The 15,640-nt window shown below is 49.6% G+C and overlaps 2 protein-coding genes across 16 annotated transcripts in view; one reads left to right on the top strand and one right to left on the bottom strand.

Annotated features, from left to right (window-relative positions):
- The window catches only part of CIITA (class II major histocompatibility complex transactivator), a 62,245-nt gene that overhangs the window by 30,961 nt on the left and 15,644 nt on the right, over positions 1-15,640 (top strand). For 9 of the 15 annotated variants that reach the window (XM_021931747.2, XM_009195977.4, XM_009195976.4 and 6 more), the window contains 11 exons: positions 891-1,037; positions 1,278-1,373; positions 4,281-4,343; positions 4,539-4,619; positions 7,117-7,161; positions 7,641-7,787; positions 8,261-8,404; positions 9,331-9,495; positions 10,350-10,418; positions 12,102-13,752; positions 14,632-14,790. In XM_021931747.2, coding sequence (XP_021787439.2) covers positions 891-1,037; positions 1,278-1,373; positions 4,281-4,343; positions 4,539-4,619; positions 7,117-7,161; positions 7,641-7,787; positions 8,261-8,404; positions 9,331-9,495; positions 10,350-10,418; positions 12,102-13,752; positions 14,632-14,790 — 2,767 coding nt within the window. The remainder of the gene's footprint in view (positions 1-890; positions 1,038-1,277; positions 1,374-4,280; positions 4,344-4,538; positions 4,620-7,116; positions 7,162-7,640; positions 7,788-8,260; positions 8,405-9,330; positions 9,496-10,349; positions 10,419-12,101; positions 13,753-14,631; positions 14,791-15,640) is intronic. The other 6 variants (XM_009195975.4, XM_031658482.1, XM_009195979.2 and 3 more) reach the window with 4 other exon arrangements.
- On the bottom strand, positions 2,975-8,091 carry LOC110741998. The gene is made up of 5 exons (XM_021931751.2): positions 7,914-8,091; positions 7,020-7,202; positions 5,094-5,272; positions 4,491-4,522; positions 2,975-3,230 (listed from the first exon to the last, which is right to left on the bottom strand). The coding sequence occupies exons 1-5, from the start codon at positions 8,049-8,051 to the stop codon at positions 3,121-3,123; spliced, it is 642 nt and encodes a 213-aa protein (XP_021787443.2). The 5' UTR covers positions 8,052-8,091; the 3' UTR covers positions 2,975-3,120.

Below are 15,640 nucleotides of genomic sequence, written 5' to 3'. Positions count from 1 at the left end.
TTTGGCTATTATGAATTATCCTTTTACGAACATTCACGTACATGTTTTTATGTGGATGTATCTGGTTTTTCTTGTTTTCTTTTGTTTTATTAATACATAATATTATACATATTTATGGGGTACATGTGAGTATTTATTACATGCATAGATTGTATAATGATCATGTCAGGATATTTGAGGTATCCACATCTGGGATTGTTTAAAGATTAAATGAAATAGTGTTAAAAGTATTTAATATGCCCTTCAAACGATGAGGAAATCTTAGAATCTGCTCAGACTCCTTCAGTTTACATATTAGGAAACTGAGGCACAGAAAGGAGCAGAGACTTGCTCAAGTCCACCCAAAGCAGTAGAATATTGCAGTTAAATGCAGGGCCTTCAGTCAGACTGTCTGGGTTCAAATCCTGGTTCCACTCGGACGTGGGTTTCCTTACATAAATCACTTCACCTCTCTGAGCCTCGGTTTTCTCATATGCAAAGTCAGGATAATAATAGTACGTTCCTTACATAGTTGCTAATGTGAGTATTAAACGTGACAGCTCATGTGCTTGGCATATAGGAGGTGCTTTATAAATCTTAGCTGTTACCACTCATGGCATTGCCAAATGTGGGACAGGTCTCCTGACCCTCTTGTGTATGATTGATGGAATCTACACTTCCTAGTTCCCCCTTCTACCTCCTGGGTATCTTCTCATATGTTTGTAAGTTCCTTGGAGGAAGGGAATGTGGCTTCCTCTCTCCACCACCCTGAGCATATAAGAGGTGCTGAATGACCACTTTTATTCACTCCTCGCATCCCCAGCCCTCACGAGCTGGGAGTTGTTGTAGGTGTCAATCCTCTGCCTCTTTCCAACACCCTGTGAGGTGACTGAGCATGTCTTCCCTCCCAGGCAGCTCACAGTGTGCCACCATGGAGTTGGGGCCCCTAGAAGGCAGCTACCTGGAGCTTCTCAACAGCGATGCTGACCCCCTGTGCCTCTACCACATCTATGACCAGATGGACCTGGCTGGAGAAGAAGAGATTGAGCTCTACTCAGGTGGGCCCTCCTCCCTCTGGTCTCTTCCGGTATCCACCACCCCTCAGCTTGCTGTAGAGACGGCAATCAAGGGAAGTTCTGGCCCCTGTGCTCCCGTCAGCACCACGGACAGCTCCCACGCCTGTGGGACGCTCTCTGCAGATAGGGATGATCTGCTAGCCCCGCCCCGCCTCTCCCTCCTTCCCCACCAGCCCTCTTCCCAGAAATTCCCTGCTTCATCCAAGGGACTTTTCCTCCCAGAACCCGACACGGACACCATCAACTGTGACCAGTTCAGCAGGCTGTTGTGTGACATGGAAGGCGATGAAGAGACCAGGGAGGCTTATGCCAATATCGGTGAGGAAGCACCTGAGCCCAGAAAAGAACAATCAAGGGCAAGGGTTCTTTGCTGTCACTTGTCAATATCACCCATTCATCATGAGCCACGTCAGGCCCCTCCCACAGAAATCATTGCAAGGGTGATGCGGAGCAACGGCTGGAAGAACGGAGACTCCAGGGAAGAGCGGGGAGATGGAGTCTAGTGAGAGAAATAGGTCCCTTCAATAATGACCACCAAGAAAACAAAAATCTCATGTTTACATCCTCCACCTCCATGTCTATACCCATTTCTGCTTCTTGTTCTTCTGTCTATCCTTCCTACGAAGCCCATACCATACGCCTCTTTCCCTTTTCCTCCCAGCTCCTTAGCCAAGCTACTCTAGTATTTGTAATAACTAGCATTTACTGGATACTCATAGTATGCTCATTGCTGTCCATATATTATCATCTGGAATCCTTACAACAACAAAGGAAATACATATTGTTAGTTTCTGTCTTTTACAAATGAGGAAATTGAGGTTTAGAGAGGTGAAACGACCTACCCAAGTTTTCTTTAGAAGTAGTAATGTGCAGATCTGAAATTCTAACCTAGGTCTTTCTCATTTCAAAGTCCCCATTTTTAACCACAAAAAAGAAAGTGTCTGGGGTTGGAAGATTTGCTAAGGCTTAAGCAAAGAAGTCAATTTGCAGCTTTAAGAAGAGCTACAGCTTTCAGACAAGGGCAGGACTCTTGGGAAGAGGTGGTGGTGGTGTTGCTGCTAGTGGTTTGTTTTTTGGGAGAGATAAGTGGGATAGAGAATCCCCTCTCGTCAGCATCACCACCACCTCATACAGAGCCTCTGTTGAAATAGAAAAAAGTGGTCCTATTCTGGAGGATGCAGCCCCTACTAGGAAGTAACTGCTTGGCTAGCAAAGTGCAAACTGGATTCCTGCCCCCATTTTCCCTGTTGGCTTGGGGCACCCTTGTGCAGTGAACAACCTGCAACACTCTTCTTAGTGGTCCTTTTCCTGGCCACCCAGGATCCGCAGCATTCAGCACTTCTGTGCTTGATCCAAATGTGGCCAATATTTCCCCAGAGCACAATTTATTGAAAATCATACAAAGAAGAAAATGGAGGAGACTAGTAATTGTTCATGTTTCAGAAATTACAGAACTGAGAGCTTGATGGTTTCCTTCCCTTCCTGGGGATTTACATGGGGGAAGCAGAAGTGATTGGGGCTGAGGACATTCACATTTCCTCACAACTGGAGGCAGTCATTAAGGATTTGGGCATGTCGTAGTATTTGTCCCCCCCCCACCGCCCTTAGGGGCATCTCCACAGGCAGTGGAAGCTGTCTCAGCAAGTAGGTGAGGCAGTGTGTTAGTCCATTTTCTGTTGCTTAAAACAACATACCTGACATTGAGTAATTTATAAAGAAAAAAATTATTTCTTTAACAGTTATGGAGGCTGAGAAGTCCAACTTTAGGGGCTGCATCTGGTGAGGGCCTTCTTGCTGGTGAGGACTCTCTGCAGAGTCCTGAGGCAGTGTGGTGCATCACGAGGCAAGAGGTTTTGGTGTGATAGTCTCTCTTCCTCTTCTCATAAAACCACTAGTCTTACTCCCATGACAACCCATCAATTTATTAAACTGTTTATTCACTAATCCATGAACGAATTAACCCATTCGTGAGGGAAGAACCCCAATCACCTCTTAAGGGCCCCACCTCTCAATACTGCCGCATAGGGGATTACATTTATACATGAGTTTTGGAGAAGACAAATATTCAAATCATAACAGGCAGCTTCACCCAAGTCTGCTTCTCAAGTCTGTGGGTTTTCTCTCTGCTTCTGGAAGGTGAAGCCCAGGCCTGGGCAAGTATTCTTTTGCAGCATCCTGAAATATGACCTTAGCTTCCAAATGTGTAAAAGGGAGATAATATTCACACTCATCATCATGGGATGGTTGTAATACTGAATAAGTCACAATGTGTAAAGCATTTAGAAAAGGAATTTGCACAGAGTAAGCATTCAATAGATGTTAGGTACTACCCCACAACCACCATCATCATTATTATCACCATCATTATTATCATCTTCATTTTCATCACCTTCATTATGGCCATCATTCCATTCCTCAGCTCAGAAGCCTTCTGTGGCTCTCCATTGCTTATAAAATCAAGTTCTGACTTTCCCCAGCATGAAACTTCTACCACCGTCACCTATCTCTCAGGGTTTCCTAAACATACTCTGAACATCTTTCCTCACTCTGTCACTATGACCCATAAAGCTATCTTTTCTCCTTCTCCCATACTCTGCCCCATCTTTCAAGGCCTGGTTCCAGGATCCCTCCCTCCGGGAAGCCTTCCCAGATTGCCCCATCCCACTATACACTTTTTTTCTCGGACCTCGTGTCATGGTGCCTATATTCCAAAGGCTCCGAGCCATGTACCCCTTTATATAGTTACCACTATTTATTGAGTGCCTACTGTATACCAGCTACTGTGTTGGATACTCTAGATGTAGAACCTCTAATTATCACCATCGATCCCTGGGTAATAGGCATTATTTATTCATCTTACACAGATGAGGAAATGGAAGCCCAGAGTGGTTAAGTAGCTAACACGAGATTGCACAGCTAGTAGGGCTAGTGGAGAGTAGAGGTGGAATTTTAACTCAAATCCTGCAGTAACTCTACCATTCTGCCTTGCTCTTCTTTGTAGCAGTAGATAAGTTTTCATGGATACATACCTCACCTTTTCAATTAGTTTAAGAGCCCCTGGAGCGTCAGTGTTCATTCATTTGTTTGGTCATTCATTCATTCAACAAACATTTCTTGAGCCCCCACTGTGTGCCAGGCCCAGAGGGTCTCCAGCCCAAGGCCTGGCACACAGTAGGCCTTCAGTGAGACCTTGTTGATTGACTACACTTTTCCTTGTCTGGGCAGCGGAACTGGACCAGTATGTGTTCCAGGACTCCCAGCTGGAGGGCCTGAGCAAAGACATTTTCAGTAAGTTTGTGGGGGCGGTGGGGGGGCAGGTATTGGCTCAGCCTGCATTTCCTGACTTCTTCCTTGGGGGGCGCCCTAATACTTGATGACCATTCATTTATGGGCAGTCAGACCCCTTTCCCCAAGGTGGGGACAATAGAGACTCACCTTGGGCTTCCACTGATTGTGTGAGTTGGTCTCTGGTTTTTCTCAAAGTAGAGCACATAGGACCAGATGAAGTGATCGGTGACAGTATGGAGATGCCAGCAGAAGTTGGGCAGAAAAGTCAGAAAAGACGTGAGTGAGCCCCTCCCTGATCCAACCTAACCTTGCTTGAGACCTGGCCTTTCCTTGACTCCAAAGCCTGCTGTGGCTCCAACTTGCTTCCCTCGCTAAGTCCTGCCTGGCTGGGAGGTGCTTTACAAGCCGACAGGAGCTTTAAAATGTACATCTGATTATTTCATGGCCCTGATAACCCTCCAATGGCTACAAAATACATGCCACAAGGCCTGCATGGCCCTTCCTCCCTCTCCAAACCCACTATGAGCCACCACACTTCAGCCACCACCAGCTTATCCACTCCTGTAACCCATGTGCCCTTTCAAGCCTCAGGGCCTTGGCATTTGCTATAGTCTCTACCTGGAATGCTCTTCCCCCAGTTCTTCCCATGGCTGACTCCTTTGAATCTTTCTGGTCTTGGCTAAACTGTCACCTCCTCCTGGAACCCTTCTCTGACCACCCTTCCCTGTAGATTAGCTCAGTTATTCTCACCTTGCGTGTCTTTTTCCTTGCAGTTTAGCGCTCATTACCATCTGGACATATTTTATGCCTTGCTCTGCCACTGTGAGCACAGGGATCTCGTCTTTCTTGCTCATGACTGCTTCCTCAGCATCTAGTGCAGTGCCTGGTATGCAGTAGCAACTCAGTAGATAGCTGTTGAATGAAAACACCTGCAAAATGGGTGTAACAGTTAACTGAGTACTTACTATGGGTCTGACTATGGGTAAGCCCTGTAACTATTTATTTATTTTTTAAACGGGTGAATTGCACACAGGGTATAAGAATTTTAAAAGTGCAAAGAATATTCAGTGAAGGCTGGGCACGGTGGCTCACGCCTGTAATCCCAGCAGTTTGGGAGACCAAGGGGGGTGGATCACTTGAGGTCAGGAGTTTGACACCTGCCTGGCCAACATGGTGAAACCGCGTCTCTACCAAAAAGTTGAAAAATTAGCTGGGTGTGGTGGTGCATGCCTATAATCCCAGCTACTCAGGAGGCTGAGGCGGGAGAATCGCTTGAACCTGGGAAGCGGAGGTTGCAGTGAGCCAAGATCACGCCACTGCACTCCAGCCTGGATGACAGAGTGAGACTCTGTCTCAAACAACAACAACAAAAAGAATATTCAGTGAAAAAAAAAAAAATCTCCCTCCCACTTCTGTTCTATAGTTCCCTCAGTTTTGCTATCTTAGTCAACCTATGTGACCAGCTTCCTTCTTGCCTTGTCAAAAATAAAACAAGCTCTTGTATTTGCTTTAATTTTCCATGCAAATGGCCACATTTTATTTACACTATTCTGCACTTTGCTTTCTTCATTTACTATGTCTGGGAGGTCACATTCTATATTATTGAGGGAGAGGACACAGTCCTATCTTCAGCAGCTTCTTTATTTTCTTTGTTTTTCTTCTTTATGTTTTCATTTGATAAATATTTCCCCCCAAGATTTTATTGTGAAAGTTTTCAGTTGGCCGCAGTGGCTCACATCTGTAATCCCAGCACTTTGGGAGGCCAAGGCAGGCAGATCACCTGAAGTCAGGAGTTTGAGACCAGCCTGGCCAGCATAGCGAAACCCCATCTCTACTAAAAATACAAAAATTAGCCAGGCATGGTGGCACACGCCTGTAATTCCAGCTACTGGGGAGGTGAGGGCAAGATAATCGTTTGAACCCAAGAGGCAGAGGTTGCAGTGAGCCAAGATTGCGCCACTGCACTCCAGCTTGGGCAACAGAGCTAGACCCTGCTTCAAAAAAGAAAAAAATGTTTTCAAGATACAGAAAAGGTGAAAGAATGGTACTAAGAAGGTCCATATACCCACCATGTACCACTTTGATTCTACAATTAATGTTGGGTTTTATTTATCTTATCACGTCTCTATCCATCTGTCCATCCCTCTATCCATCCACCCACTCATTCTTTATATTTTTGGTACATTTCAATGTACATTTCAAGTGTAAATTGCAGATTTACACTTCCCTTTGTGTACTTCAGCATCCTTTATTTTAAGGCCATGTGGTGTTTTCTTGGGTAGATGAACCATAATTTGTTTAAGCAGACCCTTGCTAAGGGATACATGGGTTTTTAATCTGTTGATGTGAGTGCTTGATACTCACTCACGGATTTCTGGCATACTCCTGCAATGTAGGAACCACCACCCCCATTTCATAGATGTGAGATCAAAGGTTCAGAGAAGCTGCATTGCAAAGGCACACAGCTAGGAAGGGACTCAATAGCAAGTTGCTTTTCTTTGTCTTGTTTTGTTTTTTAGTTCAAACCCGTGTTGTGTCCCCATTTGTGGCTAGGTCTCTTCTGCTGCTGCACTGCCTGGGGTGGTTTGAGATGGGATTTGGGTTCAAGCCGAGGAGCTGGGGTTGGAATGGTTAGAGGAAGAGGAGGTAAAGGGACGTGCAAGACCACTTCCCAACCTGGAAGTTAAGGCCATATGGCCTGCTGGAGTCCTGAGCCTCTCCTGGCTTGGGACATCCTCTCCCTGGGGCAGCTGACCATACGTTCTCTCTGCAGCCTTCCCAGAGGAGCTTCCGGCAGACCTGAAGCACTGGAAGCCAGGTGAGCAGGGCAGGTGGGCTGGGGTTCGGAGGGGTGGATACCTTGGGGAGAGGATGGAAGAGATTGAACTCCTGGCCCAAGTCAGTTGGGAATGGTGCATGGTACAGCCCCTGCCCTTCTTTGGGCAGAGCCTGAGAGCTTGGGGCCTCTTAGGGTCCCCTGAAGGGCTCACGACTATTTGTGGAAGGTGGTAGGGCCTTGGAGCTAACAGCCTATTCGTAGGTTCTATTCTGCCCGAGCTCTCCGTGTGGAAGCCCTAGGGTCCTGCTCAGCAAAGCTCTCAGAGCCAAGTCACAGGGAGAGGACTGGGGGGCTGCCTGGCACAGAGCAGTTGCTGATCAACACAGCTGCAGCCAGGGCTGAGAGGATGACAAGCATTTCCTCTGTCAGGAGAGAGATTCACGCCACTCTGGGGCCCTCCCCATCCCAGGAAGGCCCCTCCAAGCACCCAGCCTCTAACACAGCCCCCTTCCTCACAGCTGAGCCCCCAGCTGTGGTGACTGGCAGTTTCCTGGTGGGACCAGTGAGCAACTCCTCCACCCTGCCCTGCTTGCCACTGCCTACTCTGTTCAACCAGGAGCCAGCCTCCGGCCGGATGCACCTAGAGGAAACCGACCAGATGCCCAGTATGTTAGGGGGCTTGGAGAGGGTGGGTTTTCTCCCTCTTGGGTGGTGGATAAGGAATTGACACCAAGGCAGGGACTGCCAGGAACTGGACCTCCCCTCTCCCCGACCCTATCGGTGTCACTCACCTCTGCCCCAGCCAGTTTCATCCTTGGGGCCCCCATCAGTTCAATCCCTGGCAGAGAACATGCCTCGGAAGGAAACACATCCATGCAAGGATTAGGAGGGAATCTCCACCAATTAGGGCATTCACCTGCCAGCCTCATTCATTTATCAGTTCTTCATGGAGCTCCTTCTCTGTGCCAGCTGCTCTGCTAGGTGCTAAGAATGCCATCAGGGCAGGACAGAAACAGCTACTGCTCTTAGGGAAATTAGGGCCCTTTAGGGAAGTCAGACATTAATCAAATAAGCAAAAGCAGAATCACAAACACAGGTGCTATGCAAGATCCCACCTCTCTGCCTTTGTCTCTTGCAGTGCCTTCCTCCAGTTCCTCGTTGAGCTGCCTGAATCTCCCTGAGGGACTCATCCAGTTTGTCCCCACCGTCTCCACTGTGCCCCAGGGGCTCTGGCAAATCTCTGGGACTGGAACAGGGGTCTCCAGTATATTCATCTACCACGGTGAGTGCAGGGCCTGGCTTCCCGACCACCTGTCCCTCCTACCTGACTACTCCCTGACCTCATCCTCCCCATACTCCACATACTTGGCAGTGGTGCCCTAGCACCTTCTCATGATCCTCCCTCCCCAGCACAACTTTCTCTGTCCCCATTTCCCAAAAATCAAAGCAGAGGGGCAGAGATTACTGAGGTGATCTGGGTGCATGACCAAGAGTGGTTGTATGGCCTTCTATATGTTGCTTTCCCCTTCTGACCCTTAGTTTTTCCTTATTTTTTATTTAATGTTTTTGTTTTTAAATTGTGACATCAATACATGTGCATTAATAAGCTAATGATAAGTGATGTTTACAAGAATTCACTGTTTCACTCTTTTAGTATGCTGATGTGAATAGTTTGGTGTGCATCCTTGCGTAGCTTTCTCTGATTTGTCTTGTTTCCTAATCAGTAAAATGGTCCCTACTGACCCACCACACTGAGGGCTTGTGAATTGTCCCAGGGAAGGTGTGTTTGGGCTTTTAGGGATGAGGCCAGGAGGATGCTTCCACTGAACTCCAGAGCATCCGTTCATGGTTGCATGACAGTTTCAGTATAATGCACTGGTATCTCAGAAGCAGAGAAGCAGTTCCTGATATCTAGGAAATTGAGCACTTACCACACAGCAGGAAGAGTGAAATAGTAGTACCTACCCTAAGCTCCTTATGAGCTAATTGCGCCCATTTCACAGATTGGAAAAGCAAGTTTCCAGGAGCTAGATGTAAATCCAGAGCTCTTTACTCAGCTCTGTCCTGAAATATCTTCCTTTGGAAGTTCTCCTCTCTTCTCTCCAGACTTCGTGAGCTCCACAGCCCGGTTTGGAGTAGGGGTGACCCAAGTGCATTTCTGGAATCAATACCTGGTTGTTCTCACACCCCTCTCTACCCCCAATGTAGGTGAGGTGCCCCAGGCCAGCCAAGTACCCCCTCCCAGTGGACTCACTGTCCATGGCCTCCCGACATCTCCAGACCGACCTGGCTCCACCAGCCCCTTCGCTCCATCAGCCACTGACCTGCCCAGCATGCCTGAACCTGCCCTGATCTCCCGAGCAAACGTGACAGGTAAGAACCCTCAGGGCCTGTGAAATGTACTGGAAGCAGGATCAAGGCCCTGGGGAAGGAATTGTCTTGGATAAGATCCACAAGCAAAGCTGCCTGTAGGGACAGCAGGTCATGTTTAGGGGTGAGTCAGGACAGGGAGGGTCTCTGGGGACTGGAGGCATGGTTGTGGGGGAGGAGACAGCCAGAGAATCCACATCCCATCCAAATACAGCCATCGGCCTTCAGCTGCTTGTTACCCAGCAGAAAAGCCAGACAATGTGGCCAGGCCTTTTGAAGCTGAAAACCCTGATTTTTACATAGATATTGTGATTTTTTAATTTTAATTTTATTATTTATTTGTTTATTGTTGAGATAGAGTCTCGCTCTGTTGCCCAGGCTAGAGTGCAGTGGTGCAATCTCAGCTCACTGCAACCTCCACCCTACAGGTTCAAGCGATTCTCCTGCCTCAGCCTCTGGAGCAGCTGGGATTACAGGTGTGCACCACCACACCTGGCTAATTTTTGTAATTTCAGCAGAGACAAGTTTTACCATGTTGGCCAGGCAGGTCTTGAACTCCTGATCTCAAGTGATCCACCCGCCTTGGCTTCCCAAAGTGCTAGGATTACAGGCGTGAGCCACTGCACCCCACCTGATATTGTGATTTTTTTTTTTTAAACATAGGTGAAATTTTTAAAAGTACAGTTGGCCAAAGAAAGACACCTTTGAGTTAGATACAGCCTCAGGCCGATAATCTTACAACCTCCAACTTGGGAAACTCAGCCCACGAAGGCTGTAAGGACTAAGTGGCCCAGAGGGAGGGGAGTCCCCAGGGGTAACCCTCACCCTAAATCTGGTACCCGCTTCTCCATCTCCAGAGCACAAGACGTCCCCCACCCAATGCCAGGCAGCTGGAGAGGTCTCCAACAAGCTTCCAAAATGGCCTGGTGAGTGGTGCGGGATCTCTGCCCTGGGTGCTGGAGACGGAAGCCCAAATCTGGCTTCACATCACTCATTCACTTGATGTTTATTCAATCCCTTCTTTGTTGGCTCACACACTCATTTATTTATTCATTCATTCATTCATTCACTTATTTGATGATGCCGTCATTTCACCATTCACTCCACCACTCCCTCAAATAATATTTATTGCCCTTCAATAAGCCTGCACTGGGTGTTAACATCTCATTTTCAGGCTGAGAGAATGAATGAGGGGCAAGTGAATGATGGAGTGAGCGAGTGGATGAAGTGACAAGTTGATGAGGATGGGAGCAATGGAAAGTGGGAATAAACCAGTGAATAGGAGAATTGCTAAATTATAAAATACTTACTCTCACATACTGGTCTAAGCATGTTAGGTATATTAAATCATTAAAGTCTCGCACAATCCCAATATTACCCCATTTTCCAGATGAGGCTACTGAGGCATGGTGGGATGTATAACATGCTCAGAATTGCTCCAAATGGTAGAGCTGGGATTTGAACCCAGACACGTGGGCTCCACTGTCGTAACTCTTAACACTCCCTCCCATGACCTCCCCACGGTGAGTCGGTAGTGATCAAGAGAGGAAAAAGTTTAGTGAGTAAATGAAGGAATGAGAAAAGGTGGCCGGGCTTGGTGGCTTACGCCTGTAATCCCAGCACTTTGGGAGGCCAAGGCAGGTGGATCACCTGAGGTCAGGAGTTCGAGACCAGCCCGGCCAACATAGTGAAACCCCGTCTCTATTAAAAATACAAAAATTAGCTGGACGTGGTGGTGGGTGCCTGTAATCCCAGCTACTTGGGAGGCCGAGGCAGGAGAATTGCTTAAACCCAGGAGGTGGAGGTTGCCGTGAGCTGAGATTGTGCCACTGCACTCCAGCCTGGGCGATAGAGCAAGATCCATCTCAGAAAAAAAAAGAGAGAGAGAAAAGGTCTAAAAGGAGTGGACAGATAAACAAGAGAAAGGATGAGTGAATGAATGGATGTGGAAATGAGTGAACTAATGAATGAGTGGGTGACTGAATGAAGCAGTTGATGAAGACAGTATGGGGGCCAGATGTGGTGGCTCACACCTGTAATCCCAGCACCTTGGGAGGCCAGGGCAGAAGGATTGCTTGAGCCCAGGAGTTCAAGACCAGCCTGGGCAAAATAGTGAGAACTTAGCTCTACAAAAAACAAAAAAGAAAAATTAGCCAGGCATAGCAGTGGGTGCCTTTAGTCCTAGCTACTCAGGAGGCTGAGGTGGGAAGATTGCTTGAGCCTGCAAGGTTGAGGCTGCGGTGGGCCATGATTGTGCCACTGCACTCCAGCCTGGGCAACATAGTGAGACCCCATCTCTACAAAAAAATAAAAAAATTATCTGGACATGATGTCACATGTCTGTGGTCCCAGCTACTTGGGAGGTGCAGTCAGGAGGATCGCTTGAGCCCAGGAGGTTGAGGCTGCAGTGAGCTATGATCACACCACTGCATTCTAGCCTGGGCAACAAAGCCAGACCCTGTCTCAAAGCAAAACAAAACAAACAAACAAAAACTGTGTGGGGAACAGATGCAAATCATGGATCATGGTGGCAGTGCTGGCTTTGTGGTGGCTGGCCCTGGCCCTGCCTCTCGCATACCCCTACCCTGACATGCCCCTGGCCTTTGCAGAGCCGGTGGAGCAGTTCTACCGCTCACTGCAGGACACGTATCGGGCCGAGCCCGCAGGCCCCGATGGCATCCTGATGGAGGTGGATCTGGTGCAGGCCAGGCTGGAGAGAAGCAGCAGCAAGAGTCTGGAGCGGGAACTGGCCACCCCGGACTGGGCAGAACGGCAGCTGGCCCAAGGAGGCCTGGCTGAGGGGCTGCTGGCTGCCAAGGAGCGCCGGAGGCCACGTGAGACACAAGTGATTGCTATGCTGGGCAAAGCTGGTCAGGGCAAGAGCTATTGGGCTGGGGCAGTGAGCCGGGCCTGGGCTTGTGGCCGGCTTCCCCAATACGACTTTGTCTTCTCTGTCCCCTGCCACTGCTTGAACCGCCCGGGGGATGTCTACCGCCTGCAGGACCTGCTCTTCTCCCTGGGCCCACGGCCACTCGTGGCAGCCGATGAAGTTTTCAGCCACATCGTGAAGAGACCTGACCGCGTTCTGCTCATCCTAGACGCCTTTGAGGAGCTGGAAGCGCAAGACGGCTTCCTGCACAGCACATGCAGCCCGGCACCGGCCGAGCCCTGCTCCCTCCGGGGACTGCTAGCTGGCCTTTTCCAGAAGAAGCTGCTCCGAGGTTGCACCCTCCTCCTCACAGCCCGGCCCCGGGGTCGCCTGGTCCAGAGCCTGAGCAAGGCCGACGCCCTGTTTGAGCTGTCCGGGTTCTCCATGGAGCAGGCCCAGGCCTATGTGATGCGCTACTTTGAGTGCTCAGGGATGACGGAGCACCGAGACAGAGCCCTGGCGCTCCTCCGGGACCGGCCATTTCTTCTCAGTCACAGCCATAGCCCCACTTTGTGCCGGGCAGTGTGCCAGCTCTCAGAGGCCCTACTGGAGCTTGGGGAGGACGCCGAGCTGCCCTCCACGCTCACGGGACTCTATGTCGGCCTGCTGGGCTGTGCAGCCCTCAACGGCCCCCCGGGGGCCCTGGCACAGCTGGCCAAGTTGGCCTGGGAGCTGGGCCGCAGACACCAAAGTACCCTACAGGAGGACCAGTTCCCATCTGCAGACGTGAGGACCTGGGCGATGGCCAAAGGCTTAGTGCAACACCCCCCAGGGGCCACAGAGTCCGAGCTGGCCTTCCCCAGCTTCCTCCTGCAATGCTTCCTGGGGGCCCTGTGGCTGGCTCTGAGTGGTGAAATCAAGGACAAGGAGCTCCCGCAGTATCTAGCATTGACCCCAAGGAAGAAGAGGCCCTATGACAACTGGCTGGAGGGCGTGCCACGCTTTCTGACTGGGCTGATCTTCCAGCCTCGTGCCCGCTGCCTGGGAGCCCTAGTTGGGCCATCGGCGACTGCCTTGGCGGACAGGAAGCAGAAGGTGCTAGCAAGGTACTTGAAGCGGCTGCAGCCGGGGACACTGCGGGCGCGGCAGCTGCTGGAGCTGCTGCACTGTGCCCACGAGGCTGAGGAGGCTGGAATTTGGCAGCACGTGGTGCAGGAGCTCCCTGCCCGCCTCTCTTTTCTGGGCACCCGTCTTACGCCTCCCGATGCACATGTATTGGGCAAGGCCTTGGAGGCTGCAGGCCAAGACTTCTCCCTGGACCTCCGCAGCACTGGCATTGACCCCTCTGGATTGGGGAGCCTCGTGGGACTCAGCTGTGTCACCCATTTCAGGTGGGGCGAGGGGCCAGGGGAAGAGGCATCCTTGTGTTGGGCATTAACTGTGGTCTTGGTGCCAAGCCCAGTGCTCTGTGGGGTCTCTTTTAGTACTCACAGCAGCCAGGTGGGGCAGAATGGATTCTCTCCATTTTTAAGATGAGGATGTTGAGGCTCAGAGAGGGGTGGCCACTTGCCACACAGCAAGTGAGAGGCAGTGGCATTCTCCCAATCAATATTTGAAGGCCTGCCATGTGCCAGTCACTGGGATATGTCTAGAATCTGAGACTGGCCTGGGCTCAAATTTGTTTTATTCTTTTCACCCCCTGAGCAAGCCACTGTTTTCTTATGCTAAGAGTAAAGCCATGGCCTCCCCTTGGACTCTCTGCCTCCATTCTCTCCTCTTCCGCTCCATTTTATATTCAGTAACCAGACCAATCTTCTCAGAACTCGAATCTGATTGTATCCCCTTCCTGCTTACAATCCTTCAGGGATACTCCACCACTGTCAGGATGAAGTCTAAATTCCTTAATTTGGTTTCATTAAGTTGGTCTGCAATCTGCTTGAGCATTTCAGCTTAATCTCCAGAGGATTCCTTCCATATTCCCCCCTAAACATACTTTACCCAAGCTGCAAGGTCCTACATAATTGTGCCAATAATTTGGCTGTGAGCTTCCTGGTAGCCGAAGCAAAAAGTGAAAGAAAACCACCGTGCGAGTTGTGAGAAAGTAGGAATCAACAAAGGCTGGAGTGGTCATGGAAGGCTTTCTGGGAAAGGTAGAGGTTGAGCTAAAGAAAGAAAGTATTTTAATAGGTAGGAGGACCCTTCATGGAGCTGCCCTTCCACTAAGGTCTAGCCTGGTCACCGTGCCTGGGTCTGAGGCCCTCCCTCCACAGGGCTGCCTTGAGCGACACGGTGGCGCTGTGGGAGTCCCTGCAGCAGCATGGGGACACTGAGCTACTTCAGGCAGCAGAGGAGAAGTTCACCATTGAACCTTTCAAAGCCAAGTCCCTGAAGGATGTGGAAGACCTGGGAAAGCTTGTGCAGACTCAGAGGTGAGGGGAGAGGCGGATGGGAGGTGGTTCATACCATGCAGGTTGAGGACGTGTAGGACCCATTCTCAAGTTTGTCATGGGCATTTGCAGTGCCCCCTGTCCTCTGGGACACCCCATGCCCTCTTTCTGGGCATTGGCCAGCCAGAGTCTCTCACTGCACTCACTGCCCAGGCGGAGCCTCCAGAATTGAAAATTTTGCTGCATTCAAAACCTGCTATCATGTGTCCAAGTCTTAGGTAAAGCCATGGAGAACCTCTCCCCTTCTAGGAGTTAACAAGGATGCCTTATGCATCTAGTAACAGAAGTGACACCCACTGCCACCCTTTGAGGTATTTAGGACAACTGTTGTCCCGAATTTATAGATGGCAGAGCTAAGGTCCAGAAGGCAGACAAAACTGGATTACAGAACCAGTAAACTGTCTTTCATTCATTCCTTCGTCACATGTTGTTTGAGCACCTCTTAAGTGCTGTCTGGGATAGGTACTGGTAAGTGCCTAATCTGAGGCTCATTTCCATGAAAGGTACAGTCCTGAGATCTTTTATTTTTATTTTTATTATTTCTTAGAGACAGGGTCTTGCTCTGTCTACCAGACTAGAGTACAGCAATGCAATCATAGCTTAGTGCACCTTTGGAACTCCTGAGCTCAAGCGATCCTCCTGCCTCAGCCTCCCAAGTAGCTGGGATTATAGGTGCATGTCATCACACCAGATGATTTTTTAAGTTTTTGTAGACACAGGGATCTTGCTATGCTGCCCAGGCTAGTCTTGAACTCTTGGCCTCAAGCGATCCTCCTGCCTCAGCCTCCCAAAGTGCTGGGACTACAGTCATGAGGCACCGCATCCAGACAGA

The sequence above is a fragment of the Papio anubis genome, chromosome 18 (assembly GCF_008728515.1).
Source record: "Papio anubis isolate 15944 chromosome 18, Panubis1.0, whole genome shotgun sequence".
Lineage (NCBI taxonomy): Eukaryota > Metazoa > Chordata > Mammalia > Primates > Cercopithecidae > Papio > Papio anubis.
The sequence above is the reverse complement of the archived record's forward strand: the minus strand, read 5'-3'. Positions and strand labels throughout refer to the sequence as shown.